Source organism: Tupaia chinensis, unplaced genomic scaffold (assembly GCF_000334495.1).
Source record: "Tupaia chinensis unplaced genomic scaffold, TupChi_1.0 Scaffold000131_1, whole genome shotgun sequence".
In the NCBI taxonomy this organism is placed as follows: domain Eukaryota; kingdom Metazoa; phylum Chordata; class Mammalia; order Scandentia; family Tupaiidae; genus Tupaia; species Tupaia belangeri.
Window position 1 is genome coordinate 829,094 of NW_006159600.1, and position 1,952 is coordinate 831,045.

Genomic DNA, 1,952 nt, shown 5'->3' on the forward strand with positions numbered 1-1,952 from the left:
ACGGGGGGGGAGCCGAGACAGACGGCCGGCCTTGTGGTGGTCACGGCGGCAGGACCCCACCTGGGGGACTTGGGATGACATGCTGGGCGTGCCAAGTCCCGAGAGGAGAATGGAGGAGGAAGGACCACAGCATGGCCGTCTCCCCGGAGGGTGATTTCTCTCTGTCTCTCCTGCCTCCACTGGCCAGTGAGCACATGTGAGAGGCAGCAGCGGGTGCAGGGCAGAACTGTCAGGGTTAGTGGGTTCAAGGCCTAAGGTCAGAGGAGGAGAGGGGAGGGGAACAGGAGGGGGGCGGGCTGATTGAACCCAAGCGAGGCAGTCACAGAGACACAGGGGGCCAAAGATTCAGAAAGGGGATCCAGAGAGGAGAGGACACTGACAGGACAACTCAGGAGGCCGGCTCCGGAGAGACAGACACACAGAGGTGAATATCGGAGCCACGGAGCGTGCCCGAAGAGAGACGTGGCAGGCTGCCCCTTAGTGGTCACAGGAGCTGCTCCTGCATGGCCACCGTGGTTTGAATCCCTGCCCTGGTGGCTTGGGAGACTCGCTGCGCATGTGTGTGCGTGTGACCAGAACCCTGACAGGGTGGGGGATGAGAAGAACTGTGACGTGGTCACGTCCTAAGTGGATGCTCTCCTTGTTTCTCCCCGGTGAGCACATATGCCCTCTGGCAAATAAAAACATAAAGAGCGAGAAATATGGGGACTTGGATGGAAGTACAGCATAGAGGAATGACCCCCCATACTCAAGTCTAGGTCAGCAATGGGGTGACTCACGGGCCTCGCCTGCTCTCCTGGAGCTTGGGGAGACTGAACAGCGCTTTAAAAGTCCAGCAGGGTCTGGCAACAGAAGCCAAAGTGGGGGATGCTTTGGACGGGGCACTTCCAGGAGGCCTTACCCCCGAGGTGGGGAAACGAGACCAGCATGGTAGCCGTCAGGGGCAGCGCCTCCTCGCCAAGGCTTTCCAGGAGGCCGGGGCAGTGAGGGTCAGCAAGCCGGACGAGGTGGGTGCCTGGGCTGTCCCGGGAAGAAGTTCCGATTTCACTCTGGGTTTGCTGGGACGCCGGAGGGCTGGGAGCACCAGTGGGCCACGTGTTTCTGTGTGAGCAGAACAGTGCTGGCAGGTCCATGCTGCTGTGCAGGAAGCTAGGAGTTAGGGGCTCCTTCCTCCACTGGGTGGGCTGGCCCTGGCCCCGCACCAAGGAGGACTAGTAGGGGTGGGGGATGGAAAACCAGGCATGGAGATGGAGCTGGAGCCTGTAGTGATGTGGGGAGGGGATGGGAAACCAAGGCCCGAAGAGAGGGGAACCCTAACCTGGGCTGCTATGGGTTACCAGAAAGGGGCCTGGGATCAGGAGCTCAGATTTGGATTCGGGGAGGAGGGATCAAGGATTCTCTTGGGTGTGCAGTTGGAGGTGGCTGTGAGCAATCCAGTCGGGGTAACCGGTAGCCAGTTGGGTCGCTGAGACCAGGGCTTGGGAGAGGGCCCTGTGGAAGTATGCACTTTGGAGACAGTCGTCATGTAGGAGACACTTAAAGCCAAGACCAGTGAGGTGACTGGGAGGTGAGTGCACAGAACCCACCCTGGCCAGCCACAGGAGAAGAGCTGGAAGTGGCGAAGGCAGCCGGGAGGAGGGGCCAGGAGGGAGGCGGAACTGGGAGAGCCGCAGAGGACAATGGCACCCAGCGTTTGCAGCGGGAGAGGGGACCAGCTGTGCCCGGTGCTGCTGAGAGCTTGAGGAAGACGGTTGAGCACAGTGGCCCTTGGATTCAACAACATGGCCGTGGTTGGGTGCTTGGGACAAGAGGTCATTTGAGGGTCCTGGGTGGAGCCTGCTGCGGGAGGGAACGTGGGGCAAAGGCAATGCAGGCCCATTGTTCTGAAGTGAACCCGGACCAGCCTCTAGAGTGGTTAAGGCGGCTGGGTTCCCACTGGGCCCCTTGGCTTC

The 1,952-nt window shown here is 60.7% G+C and overlaps 1 protein-coding gene across 1 annotated transcript in view; it reads left to right on the forward strand.

The window, feature by feature from the left end:
- CACNG8 (calcium voltage-gated channel auxiliary subunit gamma 8) overlaps positions 1–1,215 on the forward strand; it is a gene marked incomplete at its 5' end in the record, with an annotated part of 19,914 nt that extends 18,699 nt beyond the window's left edge. The window contains 2 exons of the mRNA XM_014586365.1: positions 759–1,007; positions 1,114–1,215. Coding sequence (XP_014441851.1) covers positions 759–1,007; positions 1,114–1,215 — 351 coding nt within the window. The remainder of the gene's footprint in view (positions 1–758; positions 1,008–1,113) is intronic.
- Positions 1,216–1,952: the final 737 nt, after the last annotated feature.